General features: G+C 42.2%; 3 protein-coding genes across 6 annotated transcripts in view; 2 read left to right on the top strand and 1 right to left on the bottom strand.

The window, feature by feature from the left end:
- Positions 1-15,152, top strand: part of zgc:154055 (myotubularin-related protein 9) — a 22,635-nt gene extending 7,483 nt beyond the window's left edge. Inside the window, exons 1-11 of one of the 3 annotated variants that reach the window (XM_076877633.1) lie at positions 7,482-7,987; positions 8,286-8,342; positions 8,772-8,880; positions 9,014-9,139; positions 10,836-11,009; positions 11,554-11,771; positions 11,846-12,007; positions 12,896-13,041; positions 13,300-13,516; positions 13,602-13,753; positions 13,900-15,152. In XM_076877633.1, the coding sequence (XP_076733748.1) occupies positions 7,803-7,987; positions 8,286-8,342; positions 8,772-8,880; positions 9,014-9,139; positions 10,836-11,009; positions 11,554-11,771; positions 11,846-12,007; positions 12,896-13,041; positions 13,300-13,516; positions 13,602-13,753; positions 13,900-14,000 (1,647 nt within the window). In that variant the 5' untranslated portion in view covers positions 7,482-7,802 and the 3' untranslated portion in view covers positions 14,001-15,152. Of the gene's footprint in view, positions 1-7,481; positions 7,988-8,285; positions 8,343-8,771; positions 8,881-9,013; positions 9,140-10,835; positions 11,010-11,553; positions 11,772-11,845; positions 12,008-12,895; positions 13,042-13,299; positions 13,517-13,601; positions 13,754-13,899 lie in introns of those variants that run through there. The other 2 variants (XM_076877634.1, XM_076877635.1) reach the window with 2 other exon arrangements.
- On the bottom strand, positions 1,284-5,532 carry fam167b (family with sequence similarity 167 member B). Its single transcript, XM_004566562.5, has 2 exons — positions 5,144-5,532; positions 1,284-4,682 (listed from the first exon to the last, which is right to left on the bottom strand). The coding sequence occupies exons 1-2, from the start codon at positions 5,474-5,476 to the stop codon at positions 4,419-4,421; spliced, it is 597 nt and encodes a 198-aa protein (XP_004566619.1). The 5' UTR covers positions 5,477-5,532; the 3' UTR covers positions 1,284-4,418.
- An 81-nt stretch (positions 15,153-15,233) lies between the features above and the next one.
- tdh2 (L-threonine dehydrogenase 2) lies at positions 15,234-19,019 on the top strand. 2 transcript variants are annotated; one of them, XM_004566565.4, is made up of 9 exons: positions 15,234-15,824; positions 15,933-16,156; positions 16,737-16,779; positions 16,864-16,934; positions 17,022-17,171; positions 17,264-17,436; positions 17,515-17,605; positions 17,688-17,957; positions 18,043-19,019. In XM_004566565.4, exons 2-9 carry the CDS (start codon positions 15,967-15,969, stop codon positions 18,186-18,188), a joined length of 1,134 nt encoding a protein of 377 aa, XP_004566622.1. In that variant the 5' UTR covers positions 15,234-15,824; positions 15,933-15,966; the 3' UTR covers positions 18,189-19,019. The 2 variants fall into 2 exon arrangements, with proteins under 2 accessions (XP_004566622.1, XP_004566621.1); XM_004566564.5 differs by having other exon boundaries at positions 15,953-16,156.
- The last annotated feature ends 1,079 nt before the right edge of the window (positions 19,020-20,098 follow it).

A 20,098-nucleotide genomic window follows, 5' to 3' on the forward strand; every position in this document is an offset into this window, starting at 1 on the left:
AGACGGGGGGCTTTTGTAGGCCGCGCTTTTGTGTCGCTCGCTGTTTGCATTTAACGTGCGACTTGCTGACCTTTAAAGTAAAGAACATCTTCAGTGTGCAGCTGAGGTGTTGGTCCAGAGCGGTTCAAAAGATATTTGAATATCTTGCAGCACTCGGGACAGTTGCATTTCCTGTGTCGTGGTTTTATGCCCCAGGTGTTAAGTCAACAAGACTACAAAGTTTTCTTTTTTAGTCAAACATGTGGTTTGAGGATATTTTTGTCTGTGGCCAAAAAAGGCTTTAAAATTAACCTTTGGTCTTGGTTTACTCAGCTTACTATTAAAAAATGTGAAAATATAAAGAGAAAAGCCTCGTCACAAGCTCCACGTCTCCTTTAAAGAACATTTTGTAACAGAATCATAATTTTAGCTCTAGCAGGCTGTCTCATGGTCACATTTCTACTCGAGAGAAGGCATAAAGTAAAAACCTCTCTGCCTGTTAACACCCTCTAAGCCTGTGCTGTCGCATTTTCGACATTTCATACAACTCTAGCCGTGGACCGCATCTCTTCTCTTGTGGTGAACGGCTGCTGCTACATAGCGTGCACTAGCAGGAAGTCAGTCCAAACATTACAGGAAGTGCACAGAAATATGTGCTTAGAAGACTGCCACAGCATAGATTAAGTCTCACTCATGATGAAACCACCTGAGTTCACTCTTTTTTCCGTTAAAGTGCAGAGTATAAATCTAGGAGGATGTGTGAAACGTGCTTCATTTTTCTTTTTTTTTTAATTTTGAGAGTGATGTAAATAGGTAGGTGCATGTGACAGAAGATAAAGTCTAATCATCCAAGAACTCTTCTTTGATACGTGCTGGGAGAAAAAGTGTCCCGCCATGTTTGGAGATCAGCTTTGTCCAGGCCTTCTGGAGCTTTAAGGGTATTCCTTTCTTCCTCTCGACCACAGTTGTCACTACTTCCAAATGTGGTTGGAAATCACATTCTGTTACGCAATCAAACTGCGATGCTATCAGTGTGCAGAAAGTTTTCCAGACCTCCTACCTCCTGCTACATGATGCAGGTGCTGGCCTCTTTCGTGAATGTAAATGAGGGCTCTTTTTTTTTGCCTCTAGTGCTTACTCATGTGCATCATGTAGGCTTACTTGGCTTTATGATAAACAGATGGATTACTATTCTTTATTTACACTGTAATATCTTCTGCTGGTTTGATGGCAAGCAGAAAGATACGGGCGAAAAAGGGTCACGGGAAAGTATCTACAGGGCAAAGAATGAGCAGCCTGAGAAACACAAGTCTGCAGCCCTTTATTCTGAAAGCATTCACTCAAGAATACGGCCTCAAGCCGTAGTACTTAATCCTCTGTGTCTTCCATATGATACTCATTTCCATGTGTCTAACTATTGAGGTCCCGCGACCCACATGAGATCACACAACTCCTGAAGTATGCCACTTGTGATCATTTCAACAGTCTTAGTTGCGCTCTCATTTAACACGGCGTCCGCGCTCTGCCAAGGCATATTTGGTGTCGAGCTTGACTATGTCTGCTTCTGCACATCCCTCCAGGGCCCCTTTCATACGTCTGAGTGTTATAGCAGGTCATGGCTGTCTCTTGGGAAGGAAAGAAGATACCGTTGTGCCTGGGTGGCTTTAGGACCGAGGGTGGATGATGGAGATGGATGTGCTGGAACATGTGGGGATGTTTTCCCTCACTTACACCGACAGAAATCATACAATCATCAGCATTTCATATCTCTGTTCATCCATACTCATGTCTGCTCCTCCCATCTCAGAACAAGCCTAACTCTAATTCTAACTTCAACCAAAACTACTTACAAAAAGGCTGTTTAAAAAAAGAAAGAAAAGAGATATCTAACCAAAACTTTCAAGCTTTTACAAAATATCATGACTCTAAACGCTTGAAACCTCAACCTGTTTCTGAAAAAGATGGCTGGGAATGTTTTCATTTCACTCTATTCGCTGTGTGGTTTCCTGAGACACTTACGTTGCTCAGATGAGAGGTTTTTTTGAGAAAGCTGTGACCCATTCTGAACAGGCAGGTGTAACACTGTCTCCCATCATATAGTAATTATAACTGATTCAAATATGATAAATAAAACCTCTTTAATATGTCTTTTATGTGAAAGAAAAAGATTTAGGAATTTACACTTTAAGGCGTTTTTTATATATATTTGTTCAGTTAAGTCATTACATTCATATTACAACTTGATTTAACAATCTGCATAGAATAATACATTTAATAGATGTTTTACACTTTTAAACATCTGAATGAATTTAACCAAAGTTAAATTCATTCATTCTTTAAAAAACTAAACTAAAGACAAAATCATTTAAAACATAAAATATACTTGGTCACTGGCCAGCCACATATAGTCTAAAATCAGTGCTCTGCAGCATCCTGACGTGCTAATGAAAAACAAAGAACATCGGACACGAGCTCCTGGTTTGTGTCACTGCAGCTGCTAGGTTGCAGAGATATTTTTGGTTTGTGAAGAAGAGGTGTAAAAAATGCTGGAGTGTGACCTGCCTGTGGCTGCTGTAAGTGTCTGCATTAAAGGACTTTGTTTACTTCAACGTGTTGCTGAGCATTTCTGTATCGGCCCAGACCAGACAGGAGCAGCTGCCTTCATGCATCAGTTTCAGTAAAGCTGTGTTTCCCAAACTTTTTGGCTCGTGACCTTTTAAAAGGGTCGTTAATGGCTTTGCCTAAATCTTACTTGACATTCAAAGTGCCGAAAAATATATTTGATGGGAATACATCTGACTCTTTTCAGAGGTCATGACCCAGTTACTTAAAAAATAAATGAATAAAAATCTGCAGACGTGAACATCATCTATCTAATCATGATGCTTGTAAAAGCATGATGGCAAATAAGAAGTAAAGAGGCTTTAACCTTGCTTAACTGCAGTCCTCACATGGCAGATCACGGTAGATTAAAAATAAAACTTGAGTCATGATTTCAGAGAAGAGACGTTGCTGCTGAGGTATTTAAATGTATTTTAGGGGAACGCTATTAGATTCCATTTTATTGAAGAGAAGCCAGGCAAAGTGAGAAACTCACAGCCAGAGAGATGAGTAGCATGAGTAGCACTGCAGGCCACAGGGGAAATATGTGATTTTTTTTTTTCATTCAAGCTTGAAAACAGCTTCAATATGTTTTGTCTTTATTTCATTTTCTAAATTGTAACATCTCACTTTTGTTCCAAGACCTATTTAGGCTGGCAGCATAATTTCTGAGGTGATGTAAGGTAGTGTGACCTGAACACGTGGGAGGGCTACTTTCATTTCTGTATAACCTTAAAGTTGACCTAACATTTCCTCATTTTCTGTCAAATGAATAAGATCAGAAATGATTTAGAAATCTGTAAAAAAAAAAAAAAAAAAAAAAAAGAAGAAGATTTTCTGTTGTTTTTTTTATCAGGAAAATTGTTGCTTCTGTTCAGGAATGCAAGTAAATGACTGTAATTCTCAGATAACATTAATTATATTTTTCATTTTATTTTCATTGCAAATATGAATTTGATTAAAGCGCCTGCACGTGCTGACAGATTTCAGAAAATTAAAAGTTCATTTGGTCATTTTCGAAGGCATGCTCTAATGCATGTGTTAATCACTGTATATATAAGTTATATCTGTTCTAGGCACATGACAATGGAGAACAGTCATATTAAACATGAATTAAGTTCCCAATAATGAGGTCAGTGTATGCAAAGTAATCCCCGTGAGCCAAAAGCTCAGGCACAGACTGCTCCAAACACAGTTTCCGACAGTTTTTTCTAATGACCTCAATGAGAGGGGATAACCTTAACAAAATCGCCTCACCTCTTCTCAAGAGGGGCAGCCAATCACAATAAAGGTGGCTTCGGGGAGCTCGTTTCTAACAGTGGGTGGAGTGAACTCAGTAGAAGGTAAATAAGGCATATTTGAAATGTGAATTTCTACTGCACTCCTGCAGAGTCCAAGAATATGAACAGATTTATAAATGAGTTATTGTCCCGCTTAAACTTCTTTGTTCAATATGAATTTGCATCACCAAATCACCTTGGTTTCTGATATTAAAAATATACTCAGTTCACTGAGTATACTTCAGTCTAGCTCTTAGTCTTCATTAATTCTCTCAGTCAACAGCAGAGCTGCCCAGACCTCATCCAGCAGGAAGCTGCGTGATGATAAAGGTGTATGCCCCTGCAGGTCTGTATGCACAGGCTTCCTCATGCATGTCATACCAAGGCACACATCAAAGTCATCAACGTTTTCATTTTCATTCACAGCTGCTAGTGGCTCATCTTTACTTTTGCCCCACTGCGCCATCAACGGAAATAACCCTTTATAACAATAATGCCTACACAAACACAGAGGAGGTGACGGAGCGTCCTCGGTGGCATGAGTGAGGCCTGCGGTCTTTAACACAGTGAGAAACGCCTGGAGTTGATATTCATCTTGGTGAGGCCCAGATGCTTTAGAGGGGTGGACAGAGCAAAGGCAGCCTTCATGGGGATGTCACACAGCAGGTCCGACTCCTCTCCGCACTCCTCCAGCTCGTACGTTGCGTCGTCCAGCATCTCCTTGTGACGGTGGCACACTTGCTCCACTTTGAGCCGATGGATCTCCACCCGCAGACGGATCAGCTGACGGGCCAGTCGGTTGTCCTGAACTTGCATTTCCCTCTGAGGGTAGAGGAGGGATGGAGGGAGCGCGTTTGAGAAGAAAGTGAGTTTCAGTGTTCAGTTTAGCAGAACATATGTGGAAGTTTGGATTTGGATGGTGCCTATCTCCTCATCAAAGGGTAAAAATCATGTGGACTACATGGGTTGCAGCTTATGAGAAAACAGGCACCATATTGTTTCGCAATCTGTGTGTTTAGACTTCTTTCCCTTAAGTTAAGACAAGCAGTCATGCAAGCAAGATCACTGACACCTAAAGAGATGCCTATCTGTTTTAAAGGTGAAGTAGGAGATAGATAGCTATCTGTATTTCTCAAGAATGGATAAGGACTCTGTATTATTTATTTATTTACTTATTCATTAATTAGTTTTAATGATTGGAGATTATCAAGAAGTGCAAATTATTTCTCAGGGCGTGACGCATCTTTAGATAAAAATCAAATCAAATTTCTGGAGGAACTCACCAGCTCTTTTCTAAGATGCTCCAGGGCATCGTCCATAGTGTCAAAGCCACAGATGCTGCCCACAACCAGTTCTGACCTCCTCAAAATTGCCGGCACGGAAACGACTTGCTGTCCTCCTGATTCGGGACCGTCCGCGGAATTTCTTTCCTTCCACGCTCGGCTCTGTACGCGCTCCTGCCACTCGAGGTAGGACGGTCTGCGGGTCTGTAACTTCAGCTTCTCCGTGAGCGCTTTCACGCTGTCCAGATCCTCCGTGTCGCCCTCGGAGGACGAGCCGTCTCCAAGCTCCTTAAAATCCATCGGTGCAGCAGATTGCTGATACACGCTGAGCATTCAGGGAGCAGGCTCGCTTTCTGCGCTGGCAGCTTGGCGATTAGAGCGCAACAGGTCCATGCCTCCTCTCCTTTATAGGGAGAAATAGCGCAGTGACCGCCCATCCCGCACAGGACAGGGAGGCTGGAGAGTTTGCAAGCTTTTGTCAGGCGAGGGAAAAAGATATCCTGAAACCAAAGTCTGAGATTTTATTACTGTGCATTCACAAGTTAAATGACTTAAAACTATTTAAAATAGTTTTACATTTATATTACAGGAGAAACTGCCAAAAGAAGAAACGAATACAGATGTATGCATGTATTTCCTGGACATCAGGTTGATGTGCAGGAATCGCTTTTCTCTTTCTGCTTGCCTTGCTTTGCATTCTGGGGTAGTTTTGATCTAAAAGTGGGTCAATTAACTGCGTGCACTGAAGTACAGATTAAATTTCCATCTGCAGTATGAAAATGGAAATAATCAAGTAAAGTACAACAAACCTGCGCCTGGATGTATGAGAAAAATCTATACATACTTACATACTTACACACAGTCAGGTGAAAAACCAAGTTTTCTGTTCAGCTATGTAAAACAGTAAGTAGCCTACAGGCTTACTGTGCAATTTCCCAACAAATTCCCCTCAAGGTCAGACTGAGCAATGCTCAGAAAAACTGCAAAAACCCAGGAGCTCCATCTCAGACTCTACAGGCCCCAGTTAGCATGTTAAAGGTTAAAGTTCATGACAATAAAATTAGAAAAAGACAGAACACGTTGGCTTCTTTGGAAGGGTTGCCAGGAGAAAGCCTCCTCTCTAAAAATAACATGGCAGCACAGCTTAGGTTGGCAAAGTTGCAAATGAACAGTCCATAAGACTTCTGGAACAACATCCATTTGTTTGTCCATAACGCACAGCACCATGTTTGGAGACACCCAAACATAACTTATCAGCCCAAACCAATTATACCAACTGTGAGCATGGTGGTGGAAGTGTGCTGATTTGGGCACCTAGCAGTCACTGAGTTAACCGTGAGCTCCTCTGTATACCAATGCAGAATGAAATGTGGAGACATCTGTCCAACAGATAAAAATTGGCCAAAAAAAAAAAAAAAAAAAGCAAAAGAATTAATGTGCTGCAATGATCCAGTCAAAGTACAAAACTCAACCTGACTGAAAAGAGCTGAGCATGAATGAATTCCTGCAAACCTCAATGAGCTGAAGCAACGCTGTAAAGACGAGCGGGGCTAAAACTCTTCCACAATGATGTGACACATCGATAAAGTCAAACAGAAAACTGCCAGAGGTACTTCTACAAGCTTCTGAATCATGGAGGTGGAACCCACCATGACTGCATATAAAACTTACTGGATGCATATCTAAACTAGTTATTTTAGGCCTATGTTGGTCACTTTTTTCTTTCATTTTAAAACTTGTTTGTGGTGTGTTTTCTTGCATCAGTGTTCCTGTTTTTATTATTGTGGTTTATGCTGCATGAATTATATTCCCTGGGGCAAAATGTGTGTTTAAATGGATGGATGGGATAGGACAAAGCATCATATTTTCCACTTGGTTCAATAGCCCACACGTGGGTGCGCTGATACACTGTACTCTATTACGTTACGTTTACTCTTTACAATAAGGCTAGATACTTATTTATATATTTTACAGGTGACTTTATTTAATGCAAAACATCTCAAATTGCAAAATATAATGAAACTAGTCAAAGATGAAAGTTGTAGGTTCAGTACCAGCTACACTTGTTCACACTGTAATGCATCGTAATACCAGCAAAGTGATACTGTGTCAATATTTTGTAGCTGACAGATTTCAATAGTTACACACAGCAAAAGCCAACTTGGCAGATGAGTTGTGATTGACGATTTTTTGTGCTTGAGTATGGCGCCATCTAGTGACAACCTAATATACTACAGGTACTTCACAGTGGCTCTCTTCCCCCCCCCTCTGCAGTGCGCACAAGTTGTGATAAGTGTCACTTCTCACTCACTGTCTCAGGAAACGTAGACTTCCGCCTTTTGTCGCCTAAAGCAGCACATTTTCCACTCCCACGGCAGTTAAGCTTAGCCAGCTGTGTGTGCAGAGGTGTAGCCACATAAGAGGACGACAATGTTCAGGAAAATATGAAGCTTCTTCTATTTATAGACTTCTTATCGCCAATCAAACAGAGCGCGGCTGCAACGCTGCCCAACCAGCTGTGCGTGCAGAGGAGGAAGCCCGCTTTCGTTTTCTTACAAGAGAGGCGAGGACGTGATTGAGGTGCTCGGCCACTTCTGTAGTTTAGAAAGAACAGAAACAAAGTTCTGCAGACGGACTTTGGGTGTTTGAAGGGGAGCTGATGGAGTTTGCTGAGCACATCAAGACGGCCAATGTGGAGGATGTTGTGCTCCGACAGCCGCTGCAACCCCCGAGCAGAGGAACCCTGTGCATCACCGGCCACCACCTGCTCTTCTCGGACAGGGAGGAGAGTGACTCCCGGCAGGTTTTATTGCTCCTTAGGAACATCGATGCCATTGAGAAAAGGTGAGGGAGGATTGAGATCAGAAAGGTGATAAGGAACCAGATCAAAAACGTGTCTTATAAGAAAAGTAACGAGTATCCTGCAAGAACAATGTCGCACTTTTCTCTATCTCAATTATTTTTTAATTGATTAAATTGATGATTAAATATTTGATGGTGGACTTGTGATTCTTAGAACTTATTTATTATGATTATAACTCGCATGATCAAACCAGTAATCACACTAATCAACACGAAACGGTGTGAACTTGCCGGTAATTCCTCTGATCTCTCATTCCTTCCTCAAATCTTTTTTAACCAGTGTGGAAAACCTTACGGGCTATTCCGGCTTCTTCTCTAATGCAAGCCACAGTGAAAGGTTGGACATCCTCTGTGTTGCCATGTCATGCTGTGTGCTGCTCTTGATGCAATTCTGAAGAAGTAACATTTCCCAACAAGATTAATGCAACGTTTTTTCCGTTTGCCACCCTCCACATGCTCAGAGCTGTGTACTGCTTGCAACTAACAGCTTTTTTTCTTCGTAGCTCTCTGAAACCTTTTGTTAGGTATTGCCACCCCCCCCACACACACACACACAACCTACCTGACTCGTTTTGCCCACTTTTTCTGCTGCAAGTCGAGCCTCATGCACCGCCATAGGCAATAAATGGGGCTCTTAGAGGGGGTGCATGTTTTCTTTTGTATAAGAATCATATATTTGTGTGTGTGTGTGTGTGTGTGTGTGTGTGTGTGTGTGTGTGTGTGTGTGTGTGTGTGTGTGTGTGTGTGTGTGTGTGTGTGTGTGTAGGATGTCTGGTTCATCTGGAACAATTACGATGAAGTGTAAAGATCTGCGTGTGCTCCAGCTTGACATCCCAGGCATGGAACAGTGTCTCAACATTGCACACTCTATCGAGGTACACAACTAATGCAACCTGAAACACACAGGCACAAGAAAATAACTGTTGGTCTTAGAGTAGCCTGCTATTTTTCTGCATATGTTTTTCACTTCTTTGCATGTATCGGTAATCTCTCTTTAACTTTCTGCAGACACTGTCCTGTCTGGACTGCGTGTCCGCAATGTACCCTTTCTTTTACCGACCTGTTGATCTCAGCCTGCCGGAGCAGTGGGGTCTCTCATCTCCTGAAATGCACTACAGTCAGATGAAGGAACTTGTAAGCAACATATAAAACTCTATATGCTTGTTTTCTGCTGTAGATAATTTAATACTTGTAGACACAGACATTTTTCAGGTAACATTTTCCAATAATGTCCCTACAACCACATGACAGGAAAATGCCAGGGAAGTGTAGGGGTCGGGATTCAGGATATCCTTCTTGCTTAGCTTTCATTTGTTTTCCCCTTAACTTCAGAATGTGTTGCACACAGCTTGAATTCATGTATAACACACCAACGTCTTCCCGTGGGAATGGCATGTTGCTATGGTGAAGGGTCACAGCTGAGGGCAGCATTTTTGCATGTGTTTTACAGACACAAAATTCCCAGAACATGTAGGATATCTGTGCTTTTAACCAGACCAGCCTGAGTAGTGTTTTTCACCCATGATAAAGTGGCTGGAATTTGCAAGTCCCAATTATTTCTCTCCCACCGACTCTTTCCATCACGACAGGAGCTGAGCTGTTCTGTCTAGTTATAAACTACGAGCTTCAACCATTCTTACAGAGTTTTTAAGAATACCTTTTACAATTTAGGGAACTTGATGATTAAGTTTCTTTGATAAAATTAAGAAAAGTGAGAAAGTTGTTATAGCGGTAAGGCAAACAGAGCTATAGTGATTTAACTTAGCCTGATACATTATAGGAGAATTCTTCAACAGCAATGATGGTGAAAGAAGCGTGACACCTTACTTTGGCGCAGACCGGTGATTTGATGCACGGTTTCTATGGATTTATGTCATTGTGATGTTTCAAATAAGAGTGCAGGGATGTTTTAGGACAGTTGCTGAGTGGCTTCCAGAAGGACTTTAGTTTAGCTTAGTTTACAAAAACATTAGAAGTAGCTGTAAACAGCTGATCTGGCACCCTGCAAGGGTAAGAATCAGTGAGCTTCAGAAGCAACATTTCTGAAGCTCACTGATTACTATGCTGTCTTTTTTTGATTTTACCTGTTTTTATAGGCAGGCTCCTCTGGTCACCAACCTCACAGTGCCAAAAAGACTTAAAAAGACTTAAAAAGAGACATGCCCCACGTTAGGTTTTGTGCACATTAAGGAAAGCAGATATTCAGTAGAGGTCTTTGAAAAGGAGCTTTCTTTACTTGGGAGAGAGCCGAGCTACTGTTTACAGTACTTATGCTTAAGTAACCAGCTGGTTAGAGTACATTTTTATTTGTTATATTGAGGAAATGGTACCTATTCATGAGGTTAACCGATTAGAATCAAGTTCCACAATTTGGGTTTTCAGGACTGCACCTAATCAGGTGTGGGTACTACTGAGAAAACATGTCCCTAAAAGAGGCCACACAGGAGTGATCCTGCAGTCTGGACATGAAGAAAGGTTCAGATCTCCCTAAAATCATCCCTGAGTTCATCAACTGGAAAACAGTCTGTCCAGCAGTAGTCATGGTCTTTTATTTTTCTTAATCTCTTACTAAGAAATCAAATAAGCCATAATAGGGCAGTTGTTATTAATTAAAGATCCACTAAGGATTAGCTTGGAGCATAAGCACACGCTTTATGCAAAATAAAAACAATGAGACTTTCCTCACCTATGAACTGGACTACTCCCAGTCCAGCTCAGCTCAAAGTCCCCTGTGACTTTAGCAACCGGGAGGTTAGCATGAATAATAACAGGTTACTTGATACTAAAGCTCACATTTTCCTTTATCGCCTTCTCTCTCACTTTTTTTCAGTATGAGAAGTGGAGACTGAGCACCGTGAACAGAGATTACTCGGTTTGTCCCTCCTACCCTCCGGCAGTCATCGTCCCAAAAAGCATAGACGACGACACACTGAAAAAAGCAGCCAAATTCAGACAGGGAGGACGTTTCCCTGTTCTCTGCTACTACCACAAGAAGAACGGCATGGTGAGGTGATTTAGTGTTCACTTTTAGTGTCACGGTTTGTGGCAGAATGGCTAAAAGCAATATAAAATGTCCAAAAAGTCCAAACATGAACAGAAAACATCCGAGGAAACAAACAATCCAACGACTAACACAGGAGAGACAGGGGGACAATATATAGTCGAAGGAAGTGGGAACGGCTGAGGACAAGACACGGGTGAAGAGAATCAAGACACAGGATAAAATATAACTGACTACCAAAATAAAAGAACTGATTTGCTGAACATGGTGAGCTTGACACAGGAGGATAGACCAGTACTCAGAGGAAAGAGAGTGAAACTAACACTCATAAAACCAGTGAACAGAAGAAAACTGTCAGAAAACTGCAACACTTGAAACCAGGAAGCCATAGAGAAACTCATTCGATAATGATACAAAATACAAGAGAGCCAAAATCAAAGCAATCACACGAAAATAAAAGAATTTAAAGTCCCAAATTTAAAAAAACTGTTATGGTTAAGGCTACACATTTGACTGAACATTGTTAACAGGATGAAAAATGTTGTAGGTCATCATGCGCAGCAGTCAGCCGCTGCTAGGAGCCAATAGGAAGCGCTGCAAGGAAGATGAGCTGCTCCTCCAGGCTGTGATTGAGGGTTCGGACAAAGGCTACATAATTGACACTCGCTCCATGCAGCAGGCTCAACAGGCCAGGATGACAGGTGGAGGGTTTGAGTCTAAATCGTTCTACGACCGCTGGAAGAGATTTCACAGACAGATGGAAAGGTGTGTTTGCTGACTGTCTGATAATACTGATTTGTCAAACTTGCTTCGCTACACACTGCCTCATATGTGTGCAGGGGTAAAGCTCTCCAGGAGAGCCTAATTAAACTGGTGGAGGCTTGTGGTGATGAGTCCAACAACATGGACCGCTGGCTCAGTAAGCTGGAGAATTCAAAGTGGCTGTCGCACGTCCAAAATGCTCTTTCTACTGCCGGCCTGCTGGTGGAGTGTGTGGAGAGGTATGAATAACACCCACACTCTTATGACTTGGAAAACTTTATGGTAATATCTTGTGACTAATTCAATTTTATCTGGAAAGTACCAATTTACAGCAACTCCCATCTCAATGTGCTTTTTATTGTAAAGACTCTATAATATTAGAGAGAAAACCCACCGAGGATCAGCACTTTGTGACAGTGGGGAGGAAGAAATTACTTTTAACAGGAACAGAGCTCGGACATAATCAGGATCAGGGACAGGCAGCTATCTGCCTTGACTGCTCTAACTCTAAGCTTAGTCTTTAAACTTTCCTTTTTGCTAAAGCATATAGTTAGGGCTGGATCAGGTGACCCTGAATCCTCCCTTAGTTATGCTGCAATAAGTGTAAGCTGCTGGGGGATTCCCATGATGCACTGGGCTTTTCTTCTTCACTCACTGTGTTAATAGACCTCTCTGCACTGAATAATACTTGTTATTAATCTCTTTCTCTCTTCCACATTATGTCTTTATCCTGTTTTTCTTCTCTCTCCTCAACCAATCACAGCAGATGGGCCCGCCCCTCCCTCAGCCTGGTTCTGTTGGAGGTTTCTTCCTGTTAAAAGGGAGTTTTTCCTTCCCACTGTCGCCAAAGTGCTTGCTCATACGGGGTCATGTGATTGTTTGGCTTTTCTCTGTATGTATTATTGTAGGGTCTACCTTACAGTACAAAGCGCCTTGAGGTGACTGTTGTTTTGATTTGGCGCTCTATAAGTAAAATTGAATTGAATTGAATGTAGACACAAGGAAGTGAGGGCAAGTCAACAACCACTTGTTTTAAATCTTGAAGAAACAGAAAGAAGGCCATAACTGTCTTCCTTACACACAGGTTTGTTTTTCTTGTACATGTTAATGAGTGTTGTTTCTTCCAGGGATGGCCATTCTGTTCTTGTTCACGGCTCTGAAGGGACAGACTGCTCTTTGCTCATCAGCACTCTGGCTCAGCTCATCATGGATCCATGCTGCCGCACAGTGGAGGGCTTCTTGGGACTGCTGGAGAGAGAGTGGATACAGGCGCGTGCCAGGTTTTAAGTCGGGGAGGATTACAAAGAATTTTAAATGTCTTTTTTTCTTGATTTGCTCCCATAAATGTTGTCGAGAATCCAAAGAAATGCATTGTAACATCGGGGATCTCTGTCTACTTCTGACACGAGTTTCCAAACAAGCGGTGAGCTTTTAAAAATAGAAGCACACCCAGCGACTACAGGACTGAGCCTATCTGTTGCCACAAAATTAGATCCTAAAAGCTGACACGTGTTTGTGTGTTTGCAGGCAGGACACCCGTTCCAGCAGCGATGCGCTCACTCAGCTTACTCCCATGCTCGTCTCCAGCAGGAGTCTCCGGTGTTCCTGCTGCTGCTGGACTGCGTGTGGCAGCTTTGGCGGCAGTTCCCCTTGGCTCTGGGCTTCTCTGAGGCGCTGCTCCTGCGACTGGCGACTGAAGTTTATGCCTCGGATTATGGCACCTTTCTGTGTAACAGTGATCAGGAAAGGTCAGTTTTTTCTACATATTTAAAGATTGCTGCCGAGTGTCTTCATTTCAAACTAAGATTCACACTTTGTTTGCCCTTCAATCAGGTGTGCCTTGGAAGTAAAGGAAAGGACTCACTGCTTGTTCCGGGCTCTGCTAAGGCCCACGGAGAGGGATTACTACTCTAACCCCCTGTATGAACGCACTGAGCTAGCAATCTGGCCCTCAGTTCATCCTCAGTCCCTGCAGCTCTGGAAAGGTGAGCTTTGCCCTGCACTTGTTTTCAGACCTCATCTTTTTTAGCCTTTAATGTAATTGCAGTGTTGCTGTTCTGAGCTTATGTTGTTACCGCTTTAGTTTAGTTTAAGTGTTGGTGCTCACTCTGCCCCGCTGTCTAACCCTCAGGCTATTTTTTGAGGTGGACCCAGCAGGTTCGTCACCTTGAAGAGGCTCAGGAGGAAATCAGGAACATGGTCATTGAGTGGGGGAAGTTAGCACGCAGCTGATGCCTCGTTCGTGTGAATGAGGTGGGATCACATGGTTCCAAGGAGTTAAAACAAAATACCTGATTTTGATTTGACCTGTCGCCTTCAAGGTTGCCCGCTGGGCACTTCTGGACTGTTTTCGCCCTGGCTGAAACTTGTAGATCACTCTGAACCTGGAAGTCCCATTCTTATTGCACACCATGGATTTAAAAACGTCTATGCCAGTATGATCCAGCTTTTATTAAAGATACTTACCTGTGAAGAGGACAGTGTACCAGACCAAACAGCAGACTCCACAGTGTTCCAGTCAGGTGAGGAGTGTGAGTGCGTTGAAAAGGCAAGACGATCTTCATGTTCCTCCCTTAGAATGATATTCAAGTTGTAGGCTCACGATTTTAGATGTGTTCCAACACGCATCACATTCAGAAATGTGCAGGGGGCAGAAGAATTCGATGAGGATTAGACTGACTTGGACAAAACCGTTAGATTTTGGATACATGTCTAAATTCACCTGTTTCACAAAGCTGTGGATACCCATTGTTAGAGATGTTAAGCAGGAAAATGGCACACTGAATTGTAACTAAAATGTTTTTCAAAGAAGGAAAAATCACCAACAGTGAAGCTGTCCAACCACTCAGCTCTGTTTACCGCAGTGGAAAATCTTAGTCTTTTTGAAGACGTGTGAAGACTTGCCTTCAAAACGGCAGTAAAGACGTAACAGTATAGAGTATATGAAGTGTCCCTCCTACCTCAGTCAGACTCAGACCAGTTTAGCAGAACAAACAGAAATGGCTGGCGTCCTCGATGCTTTATATTTAGACAGGATCTTAAAACCGCAGCGGTCCGGAGGTGACACAAACTTGAGAGAAAGATCAGCTAAATTTAAATTAGGTGCTTTTTATTGACAGAGTTGCAGAACTTTGTGATCCTACCTTGTGTGAATTAGAGAAGATGAACCTGATGAATGTTAACAATATGCAATGCCTAATGTGTTTTAATGTACAGTATTTTTTACACTTGCATAAAAGTTTTCTTACAAAAAATGTGGTGCTTGTGTGATTTTAATACACTAGGCTTGTGTTTCGGTCTAGCATTTTCATATATATTTATCTCATATTGTGTTAAATAATGATTGATGTTACTCTGATTTCTCTTTTCTAACCTGTATGCTAAGATAGCCTGACTGCCTTATGACTATAGATTTACATTTACTAGACTGAAGCAGGAGTACCTTTACAGCTCCCCATGCATCACTATGAACAGGCATATTTCACCAACATGTCTAAGTGATTCCTTCAGAACTCTGGAGCTGTTAAATACAGAGGACAAAACTTGCCAAAGCTTTGTTATTTTTCCAGTGTTTAGCATAATTGCAAAGGGATAATGATTTCATGATATGTATTCACTCATAAATATTATGAATAGAAGTCAGCTGTATAACAGACACACCTCCCAGTCCTGTTAAGCTCAGCTAAACACTCTTCACAATGCAAATCCCTGTGCACAGCAAGTCAGCATGTTTGCACACACGTTGCTTTGCACGCTGGAGACTGTAGTCCTGCTCAGTCAGGAGCCACAAGCCCTGGTGATTACACAAAGTGGAGAAGAACCACATAGCCCAGCATGACTTAACGCACCTGCTTATTTATCCAGCTTGACTGGGTGAACTGAAACGGTGACCAATGGGCTGGTAATCTTTTTGATTCTCACCCCTAAATGCTGTCTTATCAGCTCTTATTTTATAGATTAGTTTAGTGGACTAGTTGTGAATTCACTGTTACATCTGCTGCTTGTGGAACAAGAATCATCTGCCTGGGATTCTTTTTCTAAATCATAAGGACACAGGTAATACATTTCCCCCTTTTTTAAAACATTTCGAAACATCTTGTTTGTGTCCAGGTGTCATTCGAGAGATTTTAAAGGGTTTGGTGTAATATATTTGCTCTGCTTAAGTTTGGTGTAACTTTGTCAAGGACTGCTCCTGGACATGAAACCGGGTGTGCGGGTCTGTGTGCCCTCTGCGGCGGTGCTGGGCCTGTTTTGCCGAGGCTGTCTCAGCAGGTCGCGGAGCTGGCCCGGCCGCAGCTTCAGTTCCACCTCCAGGGAGATGAGCAGGTGGAACAGCCAGGACACCAGCCCCCCATCTCCTCAGGAAAACGTGCGCGTGCTCATCACAGGTGATGCAAATTTCCATCCATCATTAACGCACAATAGTTGCTTGTGTGTGACGTCGATGTATTCAGGAAAGGACTTTTCCACAGTTGCCCAAACACTGAGCCTGGGAAGCTGCCATTGTTTTCTACCACTTTCACTGCGCTGCCTCTGTTCTGAATTGTTGTGAGAGAGAATGAGTCGGATCGTTTCCAAGCAGAGCCCCAGTTTCAGATCAAATCAAGTGTAGAAATATGATAATGAAGAATTCGTTTTACTGGAGTATCAGTGTGAAATGCTACAAACATGTGCTGCAGGGTTTTTTGAGTTGTGTTCACTTTGCTCCAACAGCGGGAGCCCATTTTGATTCATCACAATAGAGTGTGTACAGACAGTGCTAGTGAAATAAAAGGGCCAATGGGTGACTGTGGGGAGAATAATAGCCTGCTGTCACTTTTTGTCCTAGGATCAACAAACAAAAAGCTTTATTCATCTGAAAGTGAAAACCAACAACATGGATTTGACTTTTATCGATTTACCAGTCTTCCACAAATACAGATTATCTGTGTGCACAGGTAGAAAGCTAACGCCTGCCTTTGTCTGCAGGTGGGCTTGGGCAGTTAGGTGTGGGACTTGCACAGATGCTGAGGTGAGATTGTAGAAATTCCTGAGTTCTTGAAACTTGCTAAAAGGTTTGAAGTTTAAATATCATCATACTTTTGTTAATGTCTAGAAAACAGTATGGAAGGGACAATGTAATCCTGTCAGACATCAAGAAGCCTCCACCTCACGTTTACGCCAATGGTATGTAAAATCTAATTCAAGTATGCATATTACTTTAAAAGTTACCGATTACTTTACTTTTTTTCTGGCATCACTGTTGTTTTTTAGGCCCGTTTGTATACGCTGATGTTTTGGACTACAAACACCTCCGAGAACTTATTGTAAACAATCGCGTCACTTGGCTGGTCCACTACAGCGCTCTGCTTAGTGCTGTGGGTGAGGCTAATGTGGCTTTGGCACGAAAGATCAACATCACAGGTCTGCTTGAACATGCACATCCTTTACACATAACCAGGTTTTAAGGAACAATCAGGGTTGAACTCGTGCTCTCTTCTTTTCTGCCCATCCAGGCCTACATAATGTGCTGGACTTGGCCTTAGAGAACTGTTTGCGCCTCTTTGTCCCCAGCACTATTGGGGCATTTGGTCCCTCTTCTCCACGTGACCCGGCCCCTGACCTCTGTGTTCAAAGACCTCGAACCATCTACGGCGTGTCTAAAGTGCATGGTGAACTGATGGGGGAGGTAAAATGTTTTTTGTACACGTGCTTACAGAGACGCCTGTGACTCCATTTCATTTTCAATCAGCTTCTCTTTCTTTAGTATCTCCATCATAAATACGGCTTGGACTTCCGCTGCCTGCGTTACCCTGGAGTGATATCAGTTAACACACCTCCTGGTGGTGGAACTACAGGTATTACCTGTGTGTGTTGTGCAAATGTACTCCAATCCATTGGATGTCATAGACTAAGTGCTCCGGACCTCTGTCTTCGCAGACTACGCTGTTCAGATCTTCCATGATGCTCTCAGCACAGGTCACCATGAGTGCTACCTGCGACCCGACACCCGTCTTCCCATGATGCATATCTCTGACTGCCACCGTGCCACGGTAGAGTTCATGCAGGCTCCAGAGTGCCAGCTGTCACTGCGCACCTACAACATAGCTGCCATGAGCTTCACCCCTGAAGAGGTGGCCCAAGAAATCCGCAAGCATCTCCCTCACCTCAAGGTCACCTACAATCCTGACACTGTCCGCCAGACCATTGGTATGGTATCTTTTTGTTTTTAAACCACTGGTTGGACTGATAATAAACCAATATAAAACTAAATTGTCCTTGATGGTTTTTGCAGCAGACAGCTGGCCTGTAAGATTTGATGACACCAATGCCAGGAGAGACTGGGGCTGGGCGCCAGCCTTCGGGCTTGAGGAGTTGGTGTCGGACATGCTCCGCTCCATCCGAGACAAGAGGACCAGCGAGGGTTTGCCAGTCAGCTAGCAAAACCTGCTGCACCAAGACTAACCAATGCCCTACCTACCACTGACTTTTCTTCAGTCTACATTTACCAACAGCACACTTTGTTTTACTTCACTTTTACAAATTGTCAACCAGTATCATCTGTTTGTCTGGAGCATTGCTGCACCGTGCCAGGGACTGATTGTAAAATGGAAATTCTCAGTCATAACCTCTTTATATTCAGTGGAAAGTGAGATGTCAAACACGTGCACACACACACACATGCACACACACAGACACACACACACTTCAGTCTTTTCAGGGAATCAGATGCTGTCAAACCTTCTCTTCATCTTTGTGGTTTTTATTGTTCTCATGGTATAAGCATCACTTTACACATGGGCATGTTGCCTCAGGTGGAACAGAAACATTTCTTAAGCTTTAAAGAGTTTCAGATGTTGATCACATGCATGAGCACACCAGCGTGTTTCAGCGTCTGTTACAATATCTAACACAATATGGACAAGTTCCACGTGTAGAACAACAAATCTGTTGGACATTTTGAATCCAGGATCATCTGGAATGACTGACTCAGTTGACTTTGGACTGTAATGAAAAATCATGTATCCTGGCTGTTTTGTAAAGCACTCTTTTATAATATAGGCTATCAAACGAAACTCACAGTATATACAACCGCACTACCTTTGCCGTGGCACAGAACAGGAAGCCTTTACTTTTTTGCCAGCGGTGTGATTACAAATATGAATGAGTAACAGTATCAAATGAGGCCGTATTTACTTAGGAAAACAATATATTAAAAATGCTGTGTACTTTGAATCAGACCTTTAATAATAAAAATGTTATTTACCCAAAGAGCATTGAATACCATACGCTGCCAAAGTTTCTTTTTTCTGTGTCGTTTTTGCATCCAAAACACCCGATCAGCTTAAAAACAAGAACGCTATAAAATGAAAAATGTAACTTCTATTTAAGAAATAGTTAAAGTTGTCTCATATGCTTTCATTCTCTAATTTGTTTGTGTAACATATACAAAATTAAGGTATTCACCAGCCACTTTGTTAGGTACACCTGTTCTAAATATCTAACTAGCCAATCACACCGATTAAGGCATGTAGAAACAGTCCAGATAGTCTGCTGGAGTTCAAACCAAGCATCTGACTGGGGAAGAAACATGATTTAAGACACTTTAAATTGTTATTTTCAGACTGGCTAGATTTTCCAACACAGCCATTTCTAGGATTTACAGAAGTCTAAAAAAGAGAAAATATCAAGAGAGTGGCCGCTCAGGTGAAAATCTAGCGAACAGGAAGGCAACAGTAAATTAAACAAAACAAAACAAAACAAAAGAAGTTATAACCAAGGTCTGCAGACAAGCATCTCTGAATACACAACACATCAACGCTTGTAGCAGATGGGTAACAACAGCAGAAGACTACACTGAGTCCTACTGGGTGAGTTAAAAACAGGAAACTGAGGCTACAAGTCACACAAGCTCAGCAAATTTGGACAAAATAAGACTGGAAAAGCATTGCGTGGTTGACAAGTCTGGGGGATTACTGCATGTAAACACAACTGGTTCTCTTACAGAAAAAGCAATTAGTCTCAGTTTCAGAAATCTAATTTAATGATCGTCATTATGATGCATGCAAATGTTTAGTATTCTGTAGGAAATGGACCACCAGTTGACAAAAGCAAACTAAAAAAATGTTACTGAAGTTGCTTTGAAGGACAAAAAACTGATAAAAATGTTCAATTATTTCCCCAATTACCACAAGAGTGATGATATAAATGACAGATTACCTCTTATTTTTTATTCCAACATAACACTTGTTTTGCTGCACGCAGAATTTTCATGGGAAGCTCTTTAATTTTATCATTTTTTGTTTTTCTCATTTGTTTATCTGAGCATTTATTCTTACTGGTGAATGGCG

The sequence above is a fragment of the Maylandia zebra genome, linkage group LG19 (assembly GCF_041146795.1).
Source record: "Maylandia zebra isolate NMK-2024a linkage group LG19, Mzebra_GT3a, whole genome shotgun sequence".
NCBI lineage: Eukaryota > Metazoa > Chordata > Actinopteri > Cichliformes > Cichlidae > Maylandia > Maylandia zebra.

Coding starts and splice junctions, on each gene's coding strand:
- fam167b (XM_004566562.5), bottom strand. CDS start 5,476: ATGCTCAGCGTGTATCAGCAATCTGCTGCACCGATGGATTTTAAGGAG. Junction 4,683..5,143: donor AGCATCTTAGAAAAGAGCTG/GTGAGTTCCTCC, acceptor CTCTACCCTCAG/AGGGAAATGCAAGTTCAGGA.
- tdh2 (XM_004566565.4), top strand. CDS start 15,967: ATGAAACCGGGTGTGCGGGTCTGTGTGCCCTCTGCGGCGGTGCTGGGC. Junction 16,780..16,863: donor GGACTTGCACAGATGCTGAG/GTGAGATTGTAG, acceptor GTTAATGTCTAG/AAAACAGTATGGAAGGGACA. Junction 17,172..17,263: donor ACGAAAGATCAACATCACAG/GTCTGCTTGAAC, acceptor CTGCCCATCCAG/GCCTACATAATGTGCTGGAC.